At 38.6% G+C, this 26,141-nt stretch overlaps 1 protein-coding gene across 2 annotated transcripts in view; it reads right to left on the bottom strand.

The window, feature by feature from the left end:
* Positions 1–26,141, bottom strand: part of sntb1 (syntrophin, basic 1) — a 69,646-nt gene that overhangs the window by 26,721 nt on the left and 16,784 nt on the right. The window contains exons 2-6 of one of the 2 annotated variants that reach the window (XM_058085382.1): positions 24,016–24,262; positions 13,967–14,084; positions 13,780–13,869; positions 10,037–10,176; positions 9,735–9,921 (exon numbers count right to left, since the gene is read on the bottom strand). In XM_058085382.1, coding sequence (XP_057941365.1) covers positions 9,735–9,921; positions 10,037–10,176; positions 13,780–13,869; positions 13,967–14,084; positions 24,016–24,262 — 782 coding nt within the window. Of the gene's footprint in view, positions 1–9,724; positions 9,922–10,036; positions 10,177–13,779; positions 13,870–13,966; positions 14,085–24,015; positions 24,263–26,141 lie in introns of both variants that reach the window. The other variant, XM_058085381.1, reaches the window with a different exon arrangement.

The following is a 26,141-nucleotide window of genomic DNA, read 5'->3' as shown; positions in this document are numbered from 1 at the left end:
CCTATGATCTATAGCGTTAGTGATTTCCTCCTTAATTCTGATCAGTGGCATGGAGGTAGAAATGTATGTACCACTACTGTGGTTACATTTATAATGTGTCTTTTAGCTGGAAATGACACATGTAAGTGGCAAAGGAGCACATTACATTGTGCTGAGATATTAAAAAGAGAAAATGCTTCATGTCCCAAATTATTCATACCCATTCTAAATGCATGTGCATTCATTTCACACATTTTACATTCTTCTGATACAATATTGCATTATTTGCAGCTAAATACCCAAATTACTTTTGGTTGTGACTGTTTCATAGCTTCATCTCATGAAACATTCATCGTTTCCATCAAGTGTAATGTTCTTTTTTAATATTTGACAGATTTATGGTGCTTTCACAGTCTTCACGGCAATGGGGGGAAGTTTTTAGAGAAAATAATTACCGGTTGTCAGTCATTTTAGGGCGTTGTTATTATAATGTCTTGACGATTAATCAATGATTAATTGGTTATCAATGAATTGACAACTATTTTGGTAATTGATTAATCATTTCATTTAAAAATGTACTGTAAATATATTGATTGCCTCTCAAATTACTTAATTTACTTGTGCATTATAACACAAGAAAACAAGTTAATATGAGCTAGCTAACAACAGATGTCATTGGGACACACAGTTATCGACTATGAAGATTTAAAAAAAAAAATACCTCTAGCAACATTTGATATACACACTGTGATCATGCAGTAACGTGTACATTGATAACATGTAATAGTTGCAGTATCTTGCCGTATTTTGATGATTTAAAACGCTACCCAAACATCTTTCCTCAGGCGTATTGATACACATACTTATGCTAGTTCCGCCAACAACAGCAGCATAGATACAACACTTCCGATGTCCGTGTCTTCCAGCACAAGACGTGCTCCAGTCCTCAGGTAATAAAATGCAGAGTATTTCCCATGATGTCCGTTGCTAGCTTGCTCATACTAACTAATTAAAAAGCACAGAAAAGGGAAAGAAGCATATGTTCATGTTTCACATAAGGATTGTGAATGATGGGCAATATTCCCCCAAAAGCTCAGTTCCCCTTTATATTTCATTCAACATGCATATTTGAAGTTATACATTTAAAAATGTTGACTAGAATGTACTAAAATCAAAATAAAGTGAAACTTCTGACATAGGCGTGGGCTGGTTAGCGATTTCGAGGTATACATCGGTCCATACGATATGAGATAAAGTGGAAGTCCAATGTGGCCACTACATGAAAATACTTCGTCCTACATTCATTCGGTTCATAACAGTGTAACATTAAAATATTTTGTATTATTTATGTTGTGACCTTCTTGAGCCACTTGAATCGCATTTATTTGCATTTTGCTTTGTTTTATTTCTGAAGAAAATATTTGTTGTGATTGGAGTTGCAGTATTAGCCACAGTCGACTGCTTTTGGGAAATGCATTTTATTTATTTAGAAAGAAAGAATTCAGTTCATTTTAAATCCCTATGTTCCACTTTCATCATATTCTATTATTATCTATTCCGGGTACAAACCACTACGTTTTCCGTAAACTTTGAACCCTGCAGTTTATACAGCGGTGTGGCTAATCTATGGCTAAATTCTAATCTTGCGACATCTTTTTTTACTTTAGAACCACTACTCCCTGTTTAAATACTACTATTAGTATAGTATAGTATTGTATAGTACAGTATAGCAACACTGTCTGAGTCATCTTTCAAAAACACTACTAACAGCACTTAATTCATTACACAGCAACTTAACACTGAAAGGTGTATATACAAATATGATTAGAAAATAAAAAAATAAGGTTTTCCCATGAGGCATTGCATCTGAGGAATGCATTCATGGGGGGGGGGGGTGAAGTGAATTTCTTCATGTGCTTGATATTTCATAGTTGGTTTGTTTACTGAAATGAGAAGTCAGATCATTTATGTCACAATAGGTTTGATTCTGGTTCTATTGTTATTTTCCTCTTTGCAGTCACATCTATGGTGGCATCACTTTTTGAGAAATTCTGACTGACCTTTTAGACGTTGTATTGTACGTAAAAACCCCAATATTTGAGTACGTATAGATCCCTTCTCCACACGTTTGACGTTAATTGTATTTAAATGCCATGGATAATGCAATACCACGGTAAATGCCGAGAGGCATAATGCACCTCAAAAAGAAGCAGCTGTTTGTTGTGCTGTTTTTCCCCACATCAACAGCGGATACGCCAATTGTATGTTTACCCTCGCTCCCATTATCTTTGAGTCGCCCAGACACTCCCACCCCGAGAACAAATAAAACCAGGTTTAAAATTCACCTGTTGATTCTAATGCCAAACCATGGCCTTCAGTCTAGACGGCATTCAGTCATGGTAGCAGATACGATTTTAAAGTCACGTTTCCGTACAAAGTAGGCGTGACAAACGGCATCTGATTGCAAAACTGCACCTTCAGATGTTTCAATTGGACTCCAGTCATGACTGAACACTTCTGATAGCAGTGTGACATGATTATGTGATGCATTCAATTGTAATCTGATGCATGTTCAAATGGTAATGGATTTATATTTCATTTGAACATGCATCAGATTACAATTGAATGCATCCCATAATCAGTTCACAGTTCCACATGTCCAAAAGGAGTAGGAAGAAGCAAAGCTTATTAAATCCTACCCCTCCATCTGGTACTTTTACAATCACTAACTGTTACATTTGTTCACTTCCTGCTTTCCTAATATAGTTTAAGTTTATTTTTTATTTATTTATTTTTATCACGTACCGAAGTACGAGGTGATATGAACCTTCCAGAAAGTTCAACTTTTATCTCGTCAGACCACATCAGACCATGTTTCCAAAGGTTTTGGCAACCAATTAAAACGAGCCTTAATGCAGGCCGTTTTTGCCCATTTTTATCCAGTGGCTCTCACTGTGGTTCACTGGAGGCCCAAGGCTTTAGATATTGCTTTATAACCTTTTTCAGACTGATATCTTTTGTGCTGTCACTACAACCGGCTAACTGGCTAACGTGGATCTCCTGAAATCTTCATTCTACCTGCTGCTCTGAGTTTCCGCGAATGTCAGAAGTGTATTCTCTACAGTTGGGCCCTTTTCTGGGCCCTTGTTTGTAGGTCTCGCTCTTTCATATTCTGCACTGTTGCTACTTCTCAGTTGTGAACACGACGCCGTTTCTACACAGAGGGCTCCATTGGAGCCTTTGCGTCAACCTTACCCACCATGGCCCCACTTACCTCCACTTCCGGCTGCCGTGACTGCTCGATCCTCTTGGGAAAAATCCACGAGTTGGAGGAGCGCATTACTACCATGCACAGGGTCCGCGAGGCTGAACTCCTAATGGACACCATCACTTTCCGTCTCCCATCTCCACGGTCCAAATCTACCACACATCAAGCCTCTCTCGCTGCCTCAACGGATAGTCCACCTCTCCCGCTGCATGATGTCCTCCACGATCGGCCGGATGTTTCCCTCGCTGTCCCCCCGGCAGCTCCCAACGCCGCAGCCGTCTTGCCGGGGGATAAACCCAAGTCCTTGGCGACCTCCACCCCAGCTAAACTGTCACCCAGGCCAAAAAGCTCTCGTCGCGTCTCTGTTGTGAACTTCACCCCTGCACCACGGCGCCATCTTGCCTCTTTAACTTCTACCATTCCAGCTGCGGAGTCGCCCCCACCCCATGTGACCCCGCCACCCCATGTGACACCGCCGCTGCCACCTGTCCAGGCTTCTTCGGCACCGCCCCGTCCCCTCTTCCCTCCAACCACCATCATCATTGGGGACTCCATCACGAGGAACATTCGCTTCTTCAACGCCATAACATACTGTTTCCCCGGAGCCACTGTCCCCCTCATCCACTCAAAGCTTGTTGACATTGTTGAGCGATCTCTCCCCCCATCTGTCCGTAGAATAATTGTACACGTTGGCTGCGTTGATGCCTTCCGCCGTCAGTCTGAAATTACCAAAGTGCAGTTCAATAATCTTTTTCAGTTCCTTCGCAAAACTGGCAAGACTATCTTCATTAGTGGCCCTCTCTCACCTCACAACCGCGGGTATGGTATATTCAGTCGTATTCTCTCCCTCCACACCTGGCTCCAGTCTGCTACAAACTCCCTCTCTCTTAACTATATTGACAACTTCGATCTTTTTTGGGGCCGGAAATCCTTTTTTAATCCTGACGGCCCCCATCCTAGCAAGCTTGGCAGTTGGATTTTAACAGTACACTTACAACACGCTGTTCACAGTGCGTGACTATTTACATTTGGTCAGACACGCCCCCCTTTTTCATTTTCTTTTTCTTCTTCCATATCCGGCTACAATTTTACCCACAGCTCCTCCTGCAGGCCACAACGTTCACTGCACCCTGCTACTGCTTGCTCTACTTTTCAGCCTGTTCTTTCACCTACAAACAAGATCCCCTCCCACTGGTCATACCGCCCGACTGGACTCCGCTATTACAACAATAAACATGCAAATTTAATAAATCTCCGCCCACTCTCCCGCAGCCAAGATCAAATGATGAACTCTTATAATCTCAAATTATCCCTCCTAAATGTACGCTCTCTTAACAACAAGGCTCTCATTCTAAATGAATACATCACTGACAATAAACTGGACTTTCTCTGTTTGACAGAAACCTGGCACAAACCTTTGGACTATTTCTCCCTAAACCAAGCAACACCTCCTGGATTTACTTACCTTGAAAACGCCCGTCCCGACGGGTGGCACAGCAGTCATATATAAAAAGGACATCAAAGTCACTCCAATATCCCTCCAAAATGTTCACTCCTTCGAATTCACTGCCTTCAAACTGTCCGGTCCATCCCCCCTTGTCACTGCTGTCATCTATCGCCCCCCAAAACCAAACTCTTCTTTCCTATCAGATTTTACGGACCTCATCACCCAATTAAATGCAATCTCATCATCCATCCTTCTGCTCGGTGATTTCAACCTTCATATTGACAATTCCAACTCCAAACCTGCGACAGAATTCCTTGATCTTCTCAGCTGTTTCTCCATCACTCAACAAGTTAACTTCCCCACCCACACCAGAGGACACATCCTGGATCTTGTCTGCACTACTGGTATCAATATTCACAACCTCACTAGCCATAACCTGCACATATCAGACCATCTGGCCATCACATTTGATTTACACACATCTCTTAGTGTCTCAAAAATCAAACGTCAAATAACCTTCAGGAATCTCAAATCCATCAACCCTCATGCCCTTACCTCACTTCTAACCACAAAATTTACTATCTCCCCACCCCCGCTGTCTGAGGACCCCCCTGAACTTGTCTCCTACTACAACAATACCCTTTCCTCCTGTCTTGATGAACTGGCCCCTAAAAAAACCAAATTGGTCTCCTTCTCCCACACTGCCCCCTGGTACACCCCTCAGCTCCATAATATGAAGACCCGTAAACGCCAGCTTGAGAGACTGTACAAGAAATCTGGCCTAACTGTTCATCTTCAAGCTTACACAGACTTTCTACAGCAATATAAAGATGCCTTAAACACTGCCCGCTCACGATACTACTCCAATCTGATTACATCTAGTTCCAACAATCCTAAATCCCTCTTTTCAACAATCAACACACTGCTAAAGCCAAATGACAACTCCTCCTCATCCTTCACCACCACCAAATGCAACAACTTCTTAACCTACTTCCAGTCCAAAATTACCAAAATATACAGCTCCCTAAACCCCCCCTCGACTCACTCGCTTCCTCCTGACCCTCCACTATCTGGCTCCACCCAACGACTCTCCAAATTCACACCTATCTCACCCGTGCAACTCACTGAAATACTAACCGGTATGAAGACTCCAACATGCTCCCTGGATCCTATCCCTTCTTCATTCATCAAACCCTGCCTCCACATCATCTCCCCGCTGATCACAAGTATCATTAACTCCTCCCTTATCACTGGATCCGTCCCACAGTCTCTCAAGCTGGCGGCAATCACCCCCACACTCAAAAAGTCTGGTCTCGATCCCAATAACCTCTCCAATTTCCGTCCCATATCCAACCTCCCCTTTCTGTCCAAAATCCTTGAACGTGTCATAGCTGCTCAACTTCAATCTCACCTCAACTCCAACAGCCTGTTTGAATCCTTCCAGTCCGGTTTCCGTCCCAAACACAGCACTGAAACAGCTCTTCTTAAAATCACCAATGATCTTCTTCTCTCCTCCGATTCCGGCCATCTTACCATCCTCATCCTCCTAGACCTCACCGCAGCCTTTGACACCATTAGCCACTCTATCCTCCTGTCCCGCCTCAAAACCAGCCTCAATATCACCGATTCTGCTCTGTCCTGGCTCCAATCATACCTCACCAACCGTCAACAGTTTGTGCACATAAATAGCTGCTCCTCCTCCATAGCCCCTTTACCTCAAGGTGTTCCCCAAGGTTCGGTGCTTGGTCCTCTTCTCTTCATCCTCTACATCCTTCCACTTGGCAATATCATCCGTCGACATGGCCTCAATTTCCACAGCTACGCTGATGATATTCAACTATACATTTCTACCACCTCCATCAACTCCAACATCTACTCCACCCTCACCAACTGCTTAGCTGATATCAAAACTTGGATGGAACAAAATTTTCTCAAACTTAATAGTGACAAAACAGATATTATCATCATCGGTCCCAAAAACACCACGGCGCCCACCCATAATTTCCATCTTCAATTTGACAGCGCCACCCTCACTCCATCCCCGCTCATCCGCAACCTTGGTATCCTCCTGGACCCCACCCTTTCATTTGAACCCCACATCAAACAGTTAACCCGGACTGCATTTTTCCATCTTAAGAACATAGCCCGACTCCGTCCATCACTTATATTCTCTGCCGCTGAATCCCTGATCCATGCATTCATCACAACCAGAATGGACTACTGCATCAGTATTCTCTACGGTACACCATCCAAAACCCTCAACAAACTACCAATATATTCAGAACTCCGCTGCCCGCCTCCTCACCTCCACCCGCTCCCGTCAACACATTACCCCTGTCCTCCAAAACCTCCACTGGCTTCTCATTCCCCAACGCATTCACTTCAAAATTCTTCTCATCACCTACAAAGCCCTCCACGATCTGACCCCCCCATATCTCACAGACCTCCTCCATCCACATAATCCCCCGCGTCCCCTTCGCTCCTCAGACTCCAACCTCCTGGCACTCCCCTGTAAGACCAAGCTCCGAACCTGGGGAGACAGAGCCTTCTCCATCGCTGCCCCCACCCTCTGGAACTCTTTGCCCCACTCACTCCGTGCTTGCCCTGACCTTCCCACCTTCAAAAAACAACTCAAAACCCACCTCTTTAAATCTGTTTTTAATGTCTAACCTTCTATATCTGACTGCTGTGCCCCGCCCCGCTTTTTTTAACTGTGTACTAACCAATGAATGTTGTATTTTGGTGTGTCTTTTATTCTGTTTACTTGCTTTATTCAACTTCATTCTTTTGTAAAGTGTCTTTGAGTATCTTGAAAAGCGCTATACAAATAAAATGTATTATTATTATTAATTTTAACAGGAGGGGCAATCACTTTTTCACACAAAGTCATATAGGTTTGATTTTTTTCTCCCTTAATAATGTAAGGTTTAATTTATAAACTGCATTTTATGTTCATTGACCAACATTATATTTGTTTGATGATCTGAAACTGAAACTTTTACAATCAGTAACTGTTACATTTGTTCACTTCCTGCTTTCCTAATATAGTTTAAGGTTTTTTTTTAATCACGTACCGAAGTACAAGGTGATATGAGCATCCAATGACATAATGGGTACCATAGTAAGTGTCAATATAGTGATATGTATAGCACATCATGACTGGTTCAAGACTCTTCATCCTTGTATTTAGCAAACATCAACTGCTTGTATTGTTTCTTGAATTGGCTCATCGTTGTGCATTGTTTGAGGGTCTTACTCAATCCATTCCATAGTTTGATTCCACATACTGAAATGCTATGGCTTTTTAACGTAGTCCTAGCATAGAAGTGTTTCAAATGTACTTCTTCCCTGAGATCATATTTCTCCTCTCTTGTAGAGAAGTATTGGATGACATTTTTAGCTAATTGGTTATTTTTAGCCTTATGCATTATTTTAGCTGTTTGAAGATGAACTATATCAGCAAGTTGAAGTATTAGTGATTTCAGAAATAAGGAGTTGGTATGAAATAAACAACAAATGAAATAAAACCATTACATGTGTGTATAAGTGAGCGCAAACACGATGTGGGATGTGTTTGGTAGCGAAAAAAACAATGTGAAACTTGTGCTGGGCAGAGTTCACTGCTCGATATGGGCAGTTTCATGTACACAGGAGATTGGAGCGCTGTAGTGAAACTTGGCACAGTGAGATGAGTTTGGGGGGGAGAGGGCACCCATGGGAGGCATGCGGTTCCCAGGACATTTTGTGCAGAAAGAGAAAGAGTAGGGAGGGGATGGGAGGGGGGATGGGGTTGTGTTGGAATTCCCTTGACAGTCAATACACAATTACGAACACAAAAATTCCTTTCTCGAAATAGTGTGTGTTTGTAAACATCTTTCATATGGATCTCCCCTGCTTTAATGTTGTGTTTCCATTCTGCTTGATGAGCAAGATTTAAGGCTTTATTTGAGGCTCATAGCACCTCAGGCTGTGCCTACCCTTGCCTTCTCACTATGTGCTCTGCTGCAGCATGCCTGGACACATCTAAAGAAGCGTCACAAGATCTAGCGCAGTGACCTGTGAAGCTTGTTCCATTCCATCCTTGTAGTTCCATCTTCCAAGTCTAATGCATCATCCTCTGGTTTTTATAGACGGCACAGTTGAAACCTTGGTTAGCGTCATTGACTCATTCACTCGCTGATATTTTTCAAAAGGTATCCCCTCCAGTACCGGTCATTTTATGGTAATGGTAATGGTTTTATTTCATTTGAACATGCATCAGATTACAATTGAATGCATCCCATAATCAGTTCACAGTTCCACATGTCCAAAAGGAGTAGGAAGAAGCAAAGCTTATTAAATCCTACCCCTCCATCTTGTACTTTTACAATCAGTAACTGTTACATTTGTTCACTTCCTGCTTTACTAATATAGTTTAAGTTTAGTTATTTATTTATTTATTATTTTATCATTTAAAAAAAAATTGTGTCACATACCGAAGTTCGAGGTTTTTTTATTTTTTATTTTTTATTTAATTTAACAAACATCAACTGCTTGTATTGTTTCTTGAATTGGCTCATTGTTTGAGGGTCTTACTCAATCCATTTATTTATTTATTTATTCTATCATTTTTTTAATTTTTATTCATTTTTTGTCACATACCGAAGTTCGAGGTTTTTTTTATTTTTTATTTACTTTAACAAACATCAACTGCTTGTATTGTTTCTTGAATTGGCTCATTGTTTGAGGGTGTTACTCAGTCCATTCTCTTGTTTGATTCCACATATTTTGGTCTTTGGGGACTCTTTTGTTGAGAATATTGAATATGGCTGGTATTGCAAAATACAGATCGACTCACGCAGCGTATGAATAATATGACAAGATGCATGCCATATTGCACGCAAACTGAGACAAAATTGTAGCGTCAAATTTTGACGCAAACCAAAAAACATGCTAACCAAGACGGGTGCTAACCAAGGTTCCTCTGTACATATTTTTCCAAGGCATTTTAATAATAACTGTTGTTAATTAATGCATGCCAGTGTACTCACTAGTACTGACTTCTTTGATCATCTCAGCCGAAGTGTGACATCCGTTGACTATTTGTCGACTCCACAGGGATAAATCCTTGCTTGTTTCGGCTCGGAAAAGATGAGTCTCGATGCCGAGACGTGTGCCGGTCCGAGTGGCAAAGAAGAGCTCAGTGCCCGAGTAAGGAGAACCTCTGTCAGGCCCAGAGTGCACCAGACTGGACAAACCCAAAACATTATTAGACCACAAATTCTTCAAATCAAAGCATCCATTTTATTTCACAGTGCCACCGCTAGCATTTTCTGATTGCGGAGTTGTAAAGCTGCACCCACCGTGTTGCTAGAAGTGGATACGTGTGTGCCGGGCTCTGCCAGGCGTCATTGCTTCGTGGTAGGCTGTCGTAGAGCAGAAGGTCTTTCTCAGTCACCACCACCAGCACAGGCTTCCAGCACTGCTTCTCACTCTCACTTTGCTGCACAAATACACAACATGGTGTTCAGTACAGAGCATTTCCTTCCTTCAGTCCTTCAGGGCTGAGCAATTTTCATTCATTAATGACAAACATCTGCATAAGATCACAAGAGGTTTACAAGAAATGCAGTTGTAAATTCATTCGTAAATTCGTTTTAAAGTTTAAGACTTTATTCTGTGAATTTACGACTTTTATTTTAAGTGGAAGAAAATAAAGTCGTAAATTCATGAGAATAAAGTTGCAAATTTATGAGAAAAAAAGGCTTAAATTTACTAATTTACTTTTGTGAATTTAAGAACTTTTTTCCTCATGCATTTACAACATTTTCTTCTTGTAAAGTCGAAGAAAAAGTAATAAATTCATGAGAATAAAGTTGCAAATTTATGAGAAAAAAAAGGCTTTACTCTCGTGAATTTAAGAATTTTTTTCCTCATGGATTTACAAAAATTTTTTCTTATAAAGTCGAATAAAATAAAGTTGTAAATTCATGAGAATAAAGTTGCAAATTTTTGAGGAAAAAAAGGCTTATATTTACTCATTTATTCTCGTGAATTTAAGAATTTTTTTCCTCCTGGATTTACAACATTTTTTTCTTGTAAAGTCGAAGAAAATAAAGTCGTAAATTCATGAGAATAAAGTTGCAAATTTAAGAGGAAAAAAAAGGTTTAAATTTACTCATTTACTCTCGTGAATTTAATAATTTTTTTCCTCATGGATTTACAACATTTTTTTCTTGTAAATTTGAAGAAAATAAAGTCGTAAATTCATGAGAATAAAGTTGGAAATATATGAGGAAAAAAGGCTTAATTTTACTCATTTATTCTCGTGAATTTAAGAATTTTTTTTCCTCATGGCTTTACAACATTTTTTTCTTGTGAAATCAAAGAAAATAAAGTCGTTAATTCATGAGAATAAAGTTGCAAATTCATGAGAAAAAATGCTTAAATTTACTCATTTACTCTCGTGAATTTAAGAATTTTTTTCCTCATGGATTTACAACATTTCTTGTAAAGTCGAAGAAAATAAAGTCGTAAATTCATGAGAATAAAGTTGCAAATTTATGAGGAAAAAAAGGCTTAAATTTACTCATTTATTCTGGTGAATTTAATAATTTTTTTCCTCATGGATTTACAACATTTTTTTCTTGTGAAGTCGAAGAAAATAAAGTCGTAAATTCATGAGAATAAAGTTACAAATTTATGAGAAAAAAAAGGCTACTCATTTACTCTCATGAATTTAAGAATTTTTTTCATAAATGTATGACTTTATTCTCGGGAATTTAAGTTTTTTTTCGTACATTTAAAGAAAATAAAGTCTTACATTTAATAATAAATGTGAATAAAGTTGTAAATTTATGAGAAAAAAGTCAAAAATATGCAACGCTATTCATGTGATTTTACGTTTTTTTCTCTCGTAAATTAAAAAAAAATAAAGTCGTACATTTCTGAGAATAAAGTTGCAAATTTAAAATGTATGAATTAATTCTCGTGCATTTGCTTTTTTTCCTCATACATATTGAGAAAAAAAGTAAAACTAAATTTACACCTTTATTCTGGTGAATTTACAATGTTTTTTTTCCTCATAAATTTAAAGAAAATTAAACATTGTAAATGTATGACTTTATGGAGAAGATGTTTGAAGGCAATATCGTAGTCCACACAAACTCCAATACACTTAACAGTTCATTCATAAAATGTTTGATTAGCACTTTTGTCCATCATAGAGAATCTGTGATCATAATACAATATATCCACTGTTTGATGATTGTTATATATTTAAGCCTGTTGCAAAATTGTTTGCAAAGTCTGCATTGATGTAGCTGTACACTGCAGCACATGATCGTCAAAAGTAGAAAGAATGTATATTGAACTGAACTGAAGTCAAAAACCGAATCCGAGGATGATGGTTGTCTGCTAAAAATGCTAATTCATTTCTGGTGCTGTTTCATACACGAGTAAGCCATTTGCTTTCTTGCACAACCGCCATCATTTAAAGCAGAACCCCCCCCTTTGCCTCTTTGTTCAGAACACACACAGTTAATCCCGTAAATCAGAGCTCACATACGCATATGCCACACAACACGGCTTGGCATTCAACATTAGAACGCTGCATAACTCTTCTTCCAGGATTTTTATCTGCAACCCAGCTATGGAATCCTAAGCTGTTCTTTTGAAGCTCCAGTCTCAGCCAATCATAGTCCAGGGTTTTATGGGCTCAAGGGTCACCTTTTGAATATAATGAGAATTTATTGCTAAGTAGCAATAATGTTGTGCATTTGAGGATAAAAAATGAAAGGCAACTTTCTTTATGCTTTAAACAAACCTGGAACTCCATGTTTGTTATTATTAACCCTAACAAAAAACTCATACAAGAGTCAAGTGTGAAAAAAAAAACATAAATACGATTCATATACATGAGATTAGGACATTTCTGTCACATGTTCGGGCATGGTCGTGTAGTGTAGCGACCCCAGGATGCAGAGAGTTGAGGTAAAAATGTATTTATTGCAAATGCAGCACAACGCACTAGCATGTCCCACATAAAAACGACAATGACCCAACAACTAAAGGAAAATAAAGTCGTAAATTCATGGGAATAAAGTTGCAAATTTATCAGGAAAAAAAGGCTTAAATTTACTAATTTATTCTCGTGAATTTAAGAATATTTTTCCTCATGGATTTACAAAAAAAATTTCTTGGAAAGTCGAAGAAAATAAAGTCGTAAATTCATGAGAATAAAGTTGCAAATTTATGAGGGAAAAAAAGGCTTACATTTACTCATTTATTCTCGTGAATTTAAGAATTTTTTTCCTCATGGATTTACAACATTTTTTTCTTGGAAAGTCAAAGAAAATAAAGTCGTAATTTCATGAGAATACAGTTGCAAAATTATGAGGGGAAAAAAGGCTTAAATTTACTAATTAATTCTCGTGAATTTAAGAAATTTTTTCCTCATGGATTTACAACATTTTTTTCTTGGAAAGTCGAAGAAAATAAAGTCGTAAATTCATGAGAATAAAGTTGCAAATTTATGAGAAAAAAAGGCGTAAATTTACTCATTTACTCTCGTGAATTTAAGAAATTTTTTCCTCATGGATTTACAACTTTTTTTCTTGGAAAGTCGAAGAAAATAAAGTCGTAAATTCAAGTTTAAGCAAATGCTATGCAGCAGCACAACGCACTAGCATGTCCCACATAAAAACGACAATGACCCAACAACTAAAGGAGATAATGAAAAGCAACGGAAAACAGAACAGAGCAACACAGGAAGTGAATACAAAATAAGGGCATGAATCAGCAACAGAGGAACAGAGGAAAACTAAGAGCTGTCGAGGGGGTGAAGCCCAATCGTGACAATTTCATGGGGGGAAAAAAAAAAAGTCACTTGATGAGAAAGCATTTACTGATGATATACTTTAATTACCTCATAATGGCTAATGATAAGTACACCGCTTAAAAGTGAAATAAAAAACACATTAACATGTCCCCACCTTTTCATCGTGTGGGCGAGTCAAACTGTCCTCACAGGAAACGTTACATCAAAAGTTGGTCCTCATAATAATACAAAGACATTTACATTCAATTTACACACACACACACTTACCTTCCCAGCCAGCCATCCCAGGTGTCTTATCTCTTTGCTGCCAGCAATCCCTGACCTCGTTTTGTGGCGGACGACCTCAGCCAGCGCCCGCTGTGATTGGGTGATATGATGATTTAGAACTATATGGACTTAAAAGATACCGTTATGTATTATGCAACAAAAAGGCTGTATAACTTAAAAGACCGACCTGCGCCAGTGTGGATGTGACGGCATGCATGGCGGAGAACCAAGTGAGGGCAGATGGTTGGTCTGGGCAGCGTAGCACCACAGTGTGTCGAGCATCGGGGGAGTGCAGCTCCACTTGTCTGAGAATGGAATTTTATTAGAAAGGTGAAGAAGTTCAGTGGCGTTTATCATTCTGTTTTATCCTCCTTTGAGCTTTCGGGCGCAGACGAATCAACTGTATCAGTTTGACGTCTCAGTTTTGACATATTTGAGCCAATTTATAAGAGGAATTCAGAAAGAAATGATTTATCGTATGTTGCTGTATTTTTAAATCTATTCTGTTCTAAAACAGAAACACTGATAGCCTCTCTGTGGGCAATTTTGCACATATTTTCTCAACTAATCTCTTTTTTATCATACGGGAGTATTTCTACCCTATGATGCTTCTGGGTGTCAGCAAGCAGGGCTTTATGTTTTCCATGAATATGCATTTTAAAAAGGTATCAGTGGCAGGATTCACTGCATATGAAACGCTCTGTCGCTTCACAGTACATCAGAAATCCTGAATCCTAGAGGGAATTATCTAAATAAAACGTATGTTACGTTACGGAGGTATTTTCCCTTGAGTGTTCTTTTGAGTAGTACTACAAAAAAGGTGATCATTAATGCAACCATAAGTGCTTTATGATTGCCGATAGCCGAGAACAAGACATTTATAGCACGCGCCTGTCCAACAATGACTGAAAATGCTTTGGACGTATGGGGAATTAATTGCTAAATCATGCCCACATCCCGACAAAGACATTTTCCTTGATGGTGGCCATGTTTTCAACTAATCATACTCAGATTTGACAGACATATGCTTGTCAGTCCCCTAATGGTTGGTAGCACACTTTGTGGAGATTTGGCTAAACAACTTAAAGCTGGTATTATTTGCTTTTTGTTCTGGAGGTAATACAGACAAAATCATTAGAAAGGTCAGAGAAGAAATGGTCACACTAAAAAGATGGTTTGATGATAATAGATTGTCCTTGAACCTAAATAAAACTAAAATCATGCTGTTTGGTAACAGCAGAAAGGACACGTACCAGCAAATACAAATAGACGGTGTAGACATTGAAAGGGTGAAGGAAAATACATTTCTGGGGATCACAATAGATGAAAATATGAGCTGGAAACCTCATATTACAAATATACAACATAAGGTGGCCAGAAATATTTCAATATTGAACAAAGCAGAATTTGTTCTTAATCGGAAATCACTCCACACTCTTTATTGCTCTCTGGTTCTACCATATCTTACTTATTGTGTGGAAATATGGGCTAATAACTATAAAAGCAATCTTCACTCGCTAAATGTACTGCAAAAAAGGTCAGTAAGGATAATTCATAATGCCGCCTACAGAGAACATACTAACTCCTTATTTCTAAAATCACTAATACTTCAACTTGCTGATATAGTTCATCTTCAAACAGCTAAAATAATGCATAAGGCTAAAAATAACCAATTAGCTAAAAATGTCATCCAATACTTCTCTACAAGAGAGGAGAAATATGATCTCAGGGAAGAAGTACATTTGAAACACTTCTATGCTAGGACTACGTTAAAAAGCCATAGCATTTCAGTATGTGGAATCAAACTATGGAATGGATTGAGTAAGACCCTCAAACAATGCACAACGATGAGCCAATTCAAGAAACAATACAAGCAGTTGATGTTTGACAAAAAATAAAATACATAAATAAGAATAAAATAAAAATTAATAAAATAAATTTGTTTTTAAATATTATATTAGGAAAGCAGGAAGTGAACAAATGTAAGAGTTACTGATTGTAAAAGTACCAGATGTAGGGGTAGGATTTAATAAGCTTTGCTTCTTCCTACTCCTTTTGGACATGTGGAACTGTGAACTGATTATGGGATGCACTCAATTGTAATCTGATGCATGTTCAAATGAAATAAAACCATTACCATAAATAATGTTGACATATAAAAATAGTACATACAGGATGGAGATCAGATGACAGCTGAACTTCAGTTTTTCTATGACTCAGTTTTGGTAGAATGTGTTTTTCGACGGGCATAATTACCAAAATGATATTTCGGTTTTTGTACAGTCAAACAGAACATCCATGTGAAGAATGGACAGTGATTCTTTTAGAGTTGATTTCATTCTAGGAATCCTTTCATCATCTTAATTGTGTGTGTGTTAGTATGTTGATATAATGCACACAGAATGATGAATTACTCAATTTCAGCCAATTTCAGTTTCAGATCATCAAACAAATATAATGTTGGTCAATGACAACACAACTGAACATAAGATGCAGTTCATAAATTAAACTTTACATTATTAAGGGAGAAAAAAATCAAACCTACATGACTTTGTGTGAAAAAGTGATTGCCCCTCCTGTTAAAATTAAAAAGGTATCAGTCTGGAAAAGGTTATAAAGCAATATCTAAAGCCTTTGGTCTCCAATGAACCACAGTGAGAGCCACTGGATAAAAATGGGCAAAAACGGCCTGCATTAAGGCTGGTCTCAATTGGTTGCCAAAACCTTTGGAAACATGGTCTGACGAGATAAAAGTTGAACTTCCTGGAAGGTTCATATCACCTCGTACTTCGGTACGTGATAAAAATAAATACATAAAAAATAAACTTAAACTATATTAGGAAAGCAGGAAGTGAACAAATGTAACAGTTACTGATTATAAAAGTACCAGATGGAGGGGTAGGATTTAATAAGCTTTGCTTCTTCCTACTCCTTTTGGACATGTGGAACTGTGAACTGATTATGGGATGCATTCAATTGTATTCTGATGCATGTTCAAATGAAATAAAACCATTACCATTACCAACTACTACTAATTGTTTAAACACCGTGCCACTCGCGAGTCAGAGAGGCAGGATCCAATCACAAGCTATCAGTGCACTCACAACAAGCTCGTCAACCCATTGGAAATCACATGAGGTCATTATATAGAACAATATAACAATTGGTAATTTTTCTCATAATACATTGCATCTGAGCAACGCGTTAATTGGGAGGCTGCAATGATGTCAGCCTCCCTCTGCGCTCGGGGCTTCTCTGGCTTCCTCTAGTACACAGCGCCAAGTATCCATTTTGTATGCTGCATAATTATGTTTTTTTTTCATGTTAAACTCATATATTGGTACATGTTTGTATGTTTATTAGGCATACCTTTTCAGTGTTAAACTGTTGAGTGATGAGTTTAGTGTTTGTTCTAAGATGCCACTGAGTCAGACTGAGTTCCCAGTCTGATACTAAACTTCTGGATGACCTGTACCTGTGGTACACCGACACCCCTACCGACTAGCATGAAAATCACCAATGCTAACAGCATTTTCTTGGGCTACCAACAATGTTGACTATCTTCAATGTCTCCAAATGTATGCCGTTGAAGCAATCACAAAGTTCAAGATGTGCTCTTTTGCTGCCTGCTGAAGGACATACACCACATAATAATTCCAGCAGCGTCTACAGTATAAAACTCGCTTTCCATTTCAGCAGGTCCAAGGATGTCAAACTCCTCAAAACTGCATTCTAGTATATGCCTTCAGTAAATGTGTCTTTGATTTACTAAACTACAAAAACAAAGCTCTCTGTGCGTCACCTTGGCACATGAAATTGTGGTTCAAGATATTGACCACAAAATCTTTTATAACGGAAGGAAGTCAAGAGTACCGCCAGCAAAAGTGAATGTTCAACCCCACCTATATGCTCTTAAAGTGTGTAAGTCAAAGTGCAGCTAAAATTGCCATCAAACCCTCTTTGAACTGTGACAGTTAAACGTTACATTTGGAGGATTTTTTTTTGAGGATTTTGTTAACATGACAGTCCTTTTCAAACTACTCTTGTTGCCATCAGTCATTTATAAAAAGGTCAACACTCTCAGGTTGACTTTGTGAGACAAAAAACAGTGGCTGATATAGAATTTCACTAAATGCTTAGAGTGGAGTGTCAGGAAGTAGTGACATGGATGAGTGAAGTGGAAGCTAACGTTTTGAGGTCTTATTCAGCTATCGTGTTTTGATCTGATGCATCTTAAAGTCAGCTTGAGCAAGTGTAGAAAGACTCCAGCTTCTGTTTGGACTGCCTGGACCACCAACCGTCTCCTATCACCGACAAATTTTTAAAGGCTGGACTACTATGAATGACGACAAAAGAGAGGCTGACAAAATGTGTGATGAAGGAATTATTAGGCTGTTCAATTATGTGGTTTAGTGGTTGAATTTCCCAGGAGGAGGAGGGCGGTGTTCGATTACTTTTTTGGTAGGCTACTGTTTTGTCTAATTACATTCACTGTCTGGGAAAAAAGCATTTATTTAATCAAAAGTTTCAATAATTTCTGTGTAACGTCTTTGTGTTCTATATATATCCCATATTAGCATGCGACTGAGTGCAGCCTATATATGTGCAAATCTATTTTTTCTTTAAATTTAGTGTGTGCGGCTAATAAGATATGCCTTTATTCGTCACTCACTAGCCACGTATACATGGACCAAAATATTCCAATTCCATTCGGGTTATTTGCTCAAACGGAAAGAATGTAACCTTTGTATACACCTCATTCCGAAAGAAAAGTGCCAATATATAATGGGATTCCCAGGGGTGCAATATTCCTTTCCCCAATCCGATTGAGGTATCTTGTACCCGCTCAAACGGAAAGTTATCAGACTGCGTTCTTTCTTCTTCTGTTGTTTATTGGCGGTTGGCAAGCAGCTTTCGTGTGCATTAGCGCCATCTGTGGAACAGAATCTAAACCCTTCTATACGCCATTCACAAGTCCAGTTTTATTAAAAAAGAAAATACATATCTATATAAAACATGTGCCGAGCTTAATTATAAAATATTAGCAAGATTGAACTTTATCTTTTCCTGTTCCTGGGTGCGTTCTTTCAGCGAATGCTGAGATATGACGTAACACGCAGCTCCAGACGTTCTTCGATTTTAAAAAATGGAGGCGAGCAATCGGCACTGGACTGCTGCGGAAAGTTTGTTTTTGATTCCAACTAAATTTCAAGACTGGACGAAGGAAAAACTGGCAATACGGAGTTATTCCAACAAGTGAAAGAAAAACTGGAGGAAGTCGGTATCACGTGATGTTGGTGTTTACGCTTTACTGCGCATGCCCCATTGACTATTCTGGTTGATTATAGCGGCGCATGTAGACACGCCATTGGAATATTCCTTTCCATGTATACCATTGCTTTCGGAAAGGTCATTCGGAAAGATTCCATTCGGAAAGAGAAAAACTCCTCATGTAAACATGGCTGGTGGGGAAATTTGCATTGCACAGCAGCAAGAGTACAGAATCAGTTAAGCAGTACAAAGTACAAAATACACAATATAAAAAAACAATATAAACAACCCAAGTATTAACAAATCAACAATTTTACCCAGAGAATATATATATATATATATACGTATATATATATATATATATATATACGTATATATACGTATATATATATATATATATATATGTATATATATATATACGTATATACGTATATATACGTATATATATATATATATATACGTATATATATATATATATATATATACGTATATATACGTATATATATATATATATATATATATATATATATATATATATATATATATATATATATATATATATATATATATATATATATATATACACACACACACACACAATATACACATATATACACACCATTTACGTATATCAAGGTGTCTTTACCCTGCAACGTGTGACCAGTTCAGCAACTGCTAGAGGTACATAGAAGTTCATAACACTGACCAGGCCACTTTTACAAAAGTCTGCTGTGGGCTAAGCTAATTGCCTCCAAGTCGACTGACTCAACTGAATCTCATGTGAGTTGGGAGAACCATTTTCAAAGCCCATGTATCCACAAACACCCCTGCAATGGACTCATTGTACGCTTGCTTAACATGACACAACAGATGGGCTCGGTTAACAAATCCATAAGGGACTGGGGACAATAGAAAATTATGTTTGGAAAGAAAAGACACTTCAAAAATTCAAGTCTCTTGGCCAGTCAGATTAAGTAGAAGTGTAAACTACATAAGGTTTATGATCTACTAAAGGTTTGTGTGCATAAAAACACTTGAAAACCTGATGTACCAAGAGGGTGCAACGAGGACTGCGTCTGTCACAGGAGCAAAATAGCACTGGCAGAACGCACAATATGTTTACATGAATATCATAACCTAATAAATCGTAAATGTCACAGTTTAATAATAGATTGTAGTAAAAGCAGGTAGGTTGCACATGCAAACTCCTCATTCAAAGAGGGCTATCTGCATGACTTTGGCGGATGTTAAAAATTGTGCCCACAATCATAGTAGATCACCCATAACACGCCCACTAATAATATCAGAATTGTTTTGTTCTCTATTTCATTAAGACATTAGCCACGTATACATGGACCCAAATATTCCAGTTCCATTTGGTTTATTTGCTCAAACGGAAAGAATGTAACCTTTGTATACACCTCATTCCGAAAGAAAAGTGCCAATCCGAATGAATATATAATGGGATTGCCAGGGGTGGAATATTCCTTTCCCCAATCCGCTCAAACGGAAAGTTGTCAGACTGCGTTCTTTCTTCTTCTGTTGTTTATTGGCGGTTGGCAAGCAGCTTTCGTGTGCATTAGCGCCATCTGTGGAACAGAATCTAAACCCTTCTATACGCCATTCACAAGTCCAGTTTTATTAAAAAAGAAAATACATATCTATATAAAACATGTGCCGAGCTTAATTATAAAATATTAGCAAGATTGAACTTTATCTTTTCCTGTTCCCGGGTGCGTTCTTTCAGCAAATGCTGAGATATGACGTAACACGCAGCTCCAGATGTTCTTCGATTTTAAAAAATGGAGGCGAGCAATCGGCACTGGACTGCTGCGGAAAGTTTGTTTTTGATTTAAACTAAATTTCAAGACTGGACGAAGGAAAAACTGGCAATACGGAGTTATTCCAACAAGTGAAAGAAAAACTGGAGGAAGTCGGTATCACGTGATGTTGGTGTTTACGCTTTACTGCGCATGCCCCATTGACTATTCTGGTTGATTATAGCGGCGCATGTAGACACGCCATTGGAATATTCCTTTCCATGTATACCAATGCTTTCGGAAAGGTCCTTTGGAAAGATTCCATTCGGAAAGAGAAAAACTCCTCATGTAAACGTGGCTAATGGGGACTGATGGGACAGTGTATGTTCTGAACTCCTATTTTGAGGACTGTGTCGTATAAATGGAATAATGTAGCTCAACCCATTCCCATTGCTGACGTCATGCTGGTTTTTTATTTTATTTGAGCCAAAATCAGCAGCACCTCTGCTCATTGCAGCCAAGTAGTGCACTCTATTTTGCCTCAAGTACTTGAAGACTGTCGACTAAATGTTTCGATTATTATTTACATTCCTAAGACAGTAATATATTCAGTGCCTGCTATGATCAAGGGAAATGTCGTTTTTAGCCATGAATGTTGTTTTAAGCATCACTGTAACAGCCAATAGTTTCTAAGCGTGAGGAAAAAGCAGATTATACACAGGAAATTCCAAGAAGTTGAGAGCTGTGAACCAATACCTTTGTCATATTTTGCTCTGTGCTCATCTGAGTATTGCCATGGAAGCTAGTATTGCCATACTAGCAGTCGGTAATATAATTTAAACTCTTACTCAGCTGTCAATAAAAGAACTGGTCTTTAGACACTGTAAAAGTAATGTGACCTAACTCAGCAAGAAATCATGTGAGGCAGAACAATCAAGAGACCAGATATAAAGGATAAAGTAGTCGGATGTTATATACACAACATGCATCACTCAAAGTTAATAATAAACATAAATAATAGGCAGCAAGTTTCCTTATATTCATTCATTCATTCTCTACCGCTTATCCTCACGAGGGTCGCGGGGGTGCTGGAGCCCATTTCAGCTGTCTTCACACCCTGGACTGGTGGCCAGCCAATCACAGGGCACATATAGACAAACAACCATTCACACTCACATTCATACCTATGGACAATTTGGAGTGGCCAATTAACCTAGCATGTTTTTGGAATGTGGGAGGAAACCGGAATACCCGGAATACCCATGCATGCACGGGGAGAACATGCAAACTCCACACAGAGATGGCCGAGGGTGGAATCAAACTCTGATCTCCTAGCTGTGTGGCCTGTGTGCCAACCACTCGACCGCCATGCAGCCAGTTTCCTTATAGTTAGGGGAATATTGATGCAAACTAGAATATAAAGTTATGTGCTGGCCATTATTCTTGTCATTGCCGTTTGTATGGAAAATTATCTGGCATTTGGGTCGATGGCGGCCATGTTTTTCAGATGATCTTGCTTAAATTTTATAGACCTGTCCAGCTCAGTCTCAAGCTGTGTGCCAAGTTTAGCAATGATATTAAAAAGTCCAATAAGGAAATGAGCTGAAACTGTGTAAGACATTTCAAGTTAAACCAAGCGATTCTGCTTGTCAATTTTTGTGACTTTGGGTATTAATAACATTAATAACAGTGCCATCATGTGATGGATTGTTGAGACACATTATAGGACAACACGGAAAAGGGGGTTGATTTTGTTCACCTTTTTGGATGCACCAGTTCACAAGTAGTAATATGTATAAAATAGGTGAGATTAAGATTAATAAACATATTTTGCCGCTAGCATAATATGTATTGCCTTACAGCAAATACATTATTAACATGGTGTAAAAATCTAAAAACTTTGATGTGAAATAAGAACGAAATGGAGACAATTACAGACAAAATGACACCACTGCAGCACCAAACAGTACACCGCTTTCTGACGCCCTGTTGTTCAATCATTGTCGTATTAAAACCCAATTAACCTGAGGACACCTCCTAACATAACTGGAAATTATCCAAACTCTTCTTCAGATGTCTTCCAGATAAGGAAAAGGTGGTCTGAGGACAGCAGAAGAGTTATGCAAAACAAAACTTTCTATTCCTCACAACGTTCATTCATTCATTTTATACCGCTTATCCTCACTAGTGCTGGAGCCTATCCCAGCTGTCTTCAGGCGAGAGTGGTGGCCAGCCAATCACAGGGCACATATAGACAAACAACCATTCACACTCACATTCATACCTATGGACAATTTGGAGTCGCCAATTAACCTAGCATGTTTTTGGAATGTGGGAGGAAAGCGGAGAAATGCAAACTCCACACAGAGATGCCCGAGGGTGGAATCGAACTGATCTCCTAACAGTGTGGCCTGCGCGCTAACCACTCAAGAATAATTGAGATCTAACAGTCTGGGTTAGGGTTATGAAGCCATTTCTAAAGCTTTGGGACCACAGAGAACAACAATGAGAGCCATTATCCATAAATGACGAAAACATGGAAAAGTAGCCACGTATACATGGACCCAAATATTCCAATTGCATTCGGTTTATTTGCTCAAACGGAATTTATCCACCTCATTCCAAAAGAAAAGTGCCAATCCGAATGAGCATATAATAGGATTCCCAGGGGTGGAATATTCCTTTCCCCAATCCGATTGAGGTATCTTGTACCCACTCAAGCGGAAAGTTGTCAGACTGCGTTCTTCTTTGTCGTGGTTTTCTTCTTCTGTTGTTTATTGGCGATTGGCAAGCAGCTTTCGTGTGCATTAGCGCCATCTGTGGAACAGAATCTAAACCCTTCTAAACATGTATTCATGAACATTAATTAAACTAATTTTACCCAATTAGCAAGTTAGCATCGAACTCAGTTCCATCTGGATAACAGGGTAGGGTAACAGTATGGGCGGGGCAAAATCATGTTAATTGTGTCCGGTGTGCACACAGCTTTAAGCTGTCATTTCAACATTAAACTTTGGTATCAAGGTGGGGGCCTCAAACTAGCGTCTCGCGGGCCGCATTTGGCCCACGGGCCGCGAGTTTGAGACCCCTGCATTAAATAGTATATATTCTGCATGTCAGCCTAAAAAAAATACACATTTAATAAATGTGTGAATAAATGTCAACATAAGCACAGGAAGGAACTATTTTTGCAGGTGTAGTTTACCTGTTGTCTGGGTCTGTTGTGGTCATGGCTCGGGTTACGCAACACATCTTGAGTGGTATGCATCTCCTGTCGCCCTGCAGGGACAAGGAAGGCTGAGGGGGAGGGGTCCGGGATGACGGGGAGGAGAGCGAAGAGGTGATGGGAGTGCTGCTGAAACGTGGGGACTCTGGCGGGGGCGTTTCCCATCCGATCTCTGACACAGGTGAGCCCTTTTTGACGTATGGCGTGGCCTCTCTCATGTACTTCACTAGATAGGGAAGAGAGGAAAAAAAATGGTTAGTATAAACGTTGCATATTGTTTTAAAGCAGAAGTTGTTTTTGGCACTGACATAATTACGACTGTAACAATGCATTGTGGTACAGAAATGACCAGAAAGAGCAGAAAGATTTTTAGTATTCATATTTTTCTCATTCAATTAGAATCAAATTTGCTTCATTGGTGTAAATATTACAACAATATTTACAAAGCACCAAGAATCAATTCAACAAAAATTAATGAATTTCATGAATTAAATCAAGAAAAGATTGCATTGTACGGTTAAAACCCGCTGGGTTTGTGGGTGTACAAACATATATAAAAAAAAGTAAAAGTATATTATTGTATGTGTGATTTTGTGTGTATATGGGAGGAAATAATCAAAAGAAATAATAAAATATAATAATAATAATAGTAATAATCATTTTATTAAAACAATTGCAATATCACAATTGTGGTTTTTTTATTAATTATAATTAAATAATGAAAGATTTCTTTAATGTATTCAAATGATACTCTTTAAATAATATTTTTTCCACAAAAAAAATATATATTTTGTTAAAAATGACATCTACACCTTCTCCCTCATTAAAAAGAAGAAAGAACAACAACCATAAAGATCATTATTTTGTCTCATATTACATTTGTGGGAAGTTATTACATTTACAGATTTTCACTTTCCGACATATGTAATAATTTCCTGGAAATTTCCAGGAAATTCAGTATTACATTTATTACATTTGCGGGATTATTACATTCAAAGCTGCAGATTTGTATTACGTTTGTGGGCAGTTATTACATTTGCGGGTGTAACAGAGCATGATACCAGGTACTCCACTCAACACTACAACGACACTAGTAATAAAGAAAATACCTACTGTTACAATAATAGACGTCAGAGTGCCAGTCAAAATTGTCACTTGTTATCTTAGTAAACAGATTTTTCCAGACTCCTATAGCATCTCATTATATTGCAGCCACTTTTGGACGTCCTCAACAACAGTGAGCCATAAGGTTACAAGTGGAAGCGAAAGAGTGAAACTGAAATACAAATCAAATAGTGGCTCAGTCCACAGCATTTTCGCACACCTCGGTATGCTTGTTATGTTGAATAGACATAGTCCAGTGTACACGCTGCGTATAATTGGCAGGTGGCTGGTGGCATTTGGAATCCAACATGCACGCTATTATCAGGAGAGGCACAGAAAAACTGTAACAAGCCGAACCGCCAACCTGCGGACGAGCGCCGACACGGATGGAACTGTGGCTTTGTGTGACTGTCCTCATGGGCCCTCGAAAGACACTGTGATCCAATTGCAAAGAGGGAATAAAACACCCTGACTCTCATCTGCCATTTCAGATTATAGTGTTAAATAACCACTGACGGATTTGTTCAAGCACAGGCAAAGATGACACAAGATGGAGACCTGCGGTAATCTGCTGTAGCCACAACATGACAACCATGAAGCATTAAAGCAGAAAGCATAATCACAATCAGAAATCACTCCACACTCTTTATTGCTCTCTGGTTCTACCATATCTTACTTATTGTGTGGAAATATGGGCTAATAACTATAAAAGCAATCTTTACTCGCTAAATGTACTGCAAAAAAGGTCAGTAAGGATAATTCATAATGCCGCCTACAGAGAACATACTAACTCCTTATTTCTAAAATCACTAATACTTCAACTTGCTGATATAGTTCATCTTCAAACAGCTAAAATAATGCATAAGGCTAAAAATAACCAATTAGCTAAAAATGTCATCCAATACTTCTCTACAAGAGAGGAGAAATATGATCTCAAGGAAGAAGTACATTTGAAACACGTCTATGCTAGGACTACGTTATGCTAGCCATAGCATTTCAGT

The sequence above is a fragment of the Doryrhamphus excisus genome, chromosome 10 (genome assembly GCF_030265055.1).
Source record: "Doryrhamphus excisus isolate RoL2022-K1 chromosome 10, RoL_Dexc_1.0, whole genome shotgun sequence".
Classification (NCBI taxonomy): Eukaryota; Metazoa; Chordata; class Actinopteri; order Syngnathiformes; family Syngnathidae; genus Doryrhamphus; species Doryrhamphus excisus.
The sequence above is the reverse complement of the archived record's forward strand: the minus strand, read 5'-3'. Positions and strand labels throughout refer to the sequence as shown.